Source organism: Asparagus officinalis, unplaced genomic scaffold, assembly GCF_001876935.1.
Source record: "Asparagus officinalis unplaced genomic scaffold, Aspof.V1 AsparagusV1_Un406, whole genome shotgun sequence".
NCBI classification, from domain to species: Eukaryota; Viridiplantae; Streptophyta; class Magnoliopsida; order Asparagales; family Asparagaceae; genus Asparagus; species Asparagus officinalis.
Window position 1 is genome coordinate 15,021 of NW_017972671.1, and position 2,247 is coordinate 17,267.

The window sequence follows — 2,247 nt, forward strand, 5'->3', positions numbered from 1 at the left end:
GCCTTAGCAGAGAGGCTGTTGGCTCCCATTGTGGTCGTCAGCGTGTTTGTGTCGGAAATCTTTTTCATTGTTGAATCAATTACACGTTTATCGTCTTACAGATTCAAAAAAGAAAGTTAGTCTTTTTATAAGACTTTCTTATACAATGAAAACAAATAGGGGGATCTCCTCGAAACACACGCAGGATCGTTTATCGATCGCTGCTTGCGTGAAATCTTTGCCAGTGTCGGGGACTCTTTGATCCGCGGACCGCCGAGTATCAGATCCGGTAGATCTTGTTTCACAAAGAAAATAAGAACTAAAGTAAATATCTCAACAATGTGAGATAAGTACTCTTCTCAAGATCAAAACGAAGTCTGATCTTAAGGAAACATGTGAAGGATGCTGAAGGGGGTTGCAAATCTCTTGAACTCTTTCTCTTTCTGCTAAAGAACTCGCCAAGACTCGCCTTTAGATCTGAAATTCGTGCTCCTTGCACTCCAAAAAACGTCAGGGCTTCGCCTCCAAGTCCGAAATTCCAGATCCCCCGTGTATAGGGGTCCTAGGGGTGTATTTATAGGCTTCGGATGATGTGTTTTTGGATAAGAATTCATGATTTGCTCTTATCTTCAGTTAATAACGGCTTAACCACGTTTGGAGATGGTCCCAATGCAGTTAGGGAGGCAGTAGATCGAACGAATCCCGAGAAAATCATCCGAAAACACGTCGTTGAGAACTTCACTGTGCGAGTCACCTCAATGTCACTCGGCACTGTTCTGAGTCACCTCAATGTGACTCGGAATTTCCGAGTCACCTTGAGGTGGCTCGGAATTTCCGAGTCACTTCGAGGTGACTGGGATTTTCCGACTTCCCGGTTTTGGTCATGTTCCGTTGTTTTGTGCACGTTTCGATGTTCCTTGACTCGTACGCTTCGCCGACTCGCCTCATGCGTTTGTTTTGCTTCTTTACGGCATCGGATAATCCTCTTTGACTCGGATAATGACGTTCATCCCCTTCGTCTCGAGCTGCGTGTGGTAACCTATAGGTAATTTTTGACGCCTACACATGTGACTAAGGCAATTAGGATTACTTTATTCCTCTAAGCACGTTCTTAGCTTACCTTTGCCCTTTAATGTTTTCCAGCTACGACTGTCTTTTACTGTTTGGAGATTTCTTTTATACAAATTGATGTGATAGGAATTAACTTATTAGCATGTCCTTCAAGTCCTTTTATGTCACAATTTTATTCAATTTTATAGCAACTTTTGCAATTTAAATACAAACAAGACCGTTTGCCAAAATCTGCTAGGAAGCTAATGTTACAGCACCCTTGGTCCTCCAATCCATGCTCGCCGGAGCTGCAGTAAAATTCTCATACTTGAAGCTGCTTCGGTCTGCCGCCTTCCCTACAATTGACTTCGAAGGCCTGAACCCGTTATAGGAGGCCCTGAACTCCTCGTTCATCAGATCAGCAAACTGGTTAGCTCCGAGGTTGTACTTGTGCACTCCTGCAGAGTTAAACGCTTCAATGTACTCGACGTTGGCCTTGAATATCTTGAACCTGTGCAACTTTTCTGCTGCGTCCTTGTAGACCCGCCCGTGCTGAGCCATCCATTTCTCGTGCCTGTCAACCATGGACGCTTCACTCAGATATCGAGACGCGGTAGAGACCGAAACCCAAATGCCGAAGATCACCAAAGAGAACAACAGGCACTTGTGTGAAGCCAAAGAAGCCATGGTTAGTTAATCAATATAACCGTTTTGTAATTAAAAACACAAAGATGGCATTGGTTTATATAGAGATAATTTCAGCAATGCCTGTTGCATCCCTAATATTTCAAATCATTGAGAAAGTGCCGTGAAGTTGTTGCAGGTTCCTTTGGAATGTTTTGAGTGTTGTTGGAGGAAGGATTACGTTTTGTGGGTCTGTGAAGCGCATTCAAACTCTGAATGCTCATGTTTAGATTTTTTTTTTTAAATATAGTATGTTGAAGCTTCATTTTATGTGTAATGTGCTTTTGTTTAGAGTTGAGTTATTTTGTCAAATTGCGAAACTATAAAACGGTCAAAAAGAAACAGGACCAATAATTTATACAGGCTAGTTTCTCTATTGGCTGCTTCAATTTGTTTTCCAGAGAGGATTTGATACCTAATTAGAGTTCACACCATGGAGAAAGTGATATTTTTGTAGGAAAAATCTGTACCCGAGATATATTGACACTAAAAAGGATAAATTTCATATATCTGTATGATTTGAGGAACCAAATA

General features: G+C 41.7%; 1 protein-coding gene across 1 annotated transcript; it reads right to left on the reverse strand.

Annotated features, from left to right (window-relative positions):
• Positions 1-1,284: 1,284 nt before the first annotated feature.
• LOC109827744 (senescence-specific cysteine protease SAG39-like) lies at positions 1,285-1,716 on the reverse strand. Its single transcript, XM_020394763.1, has one exon. The coding sequence runs from the start codon at positions 1,714-1,716 to the stop codon at positions 1,285-1,287; it is 432 nt and encodes a 143-aa protein (XP_020250352.1).
• Positions 1,717-2,247: the final 531 nt, after the last annotated feature.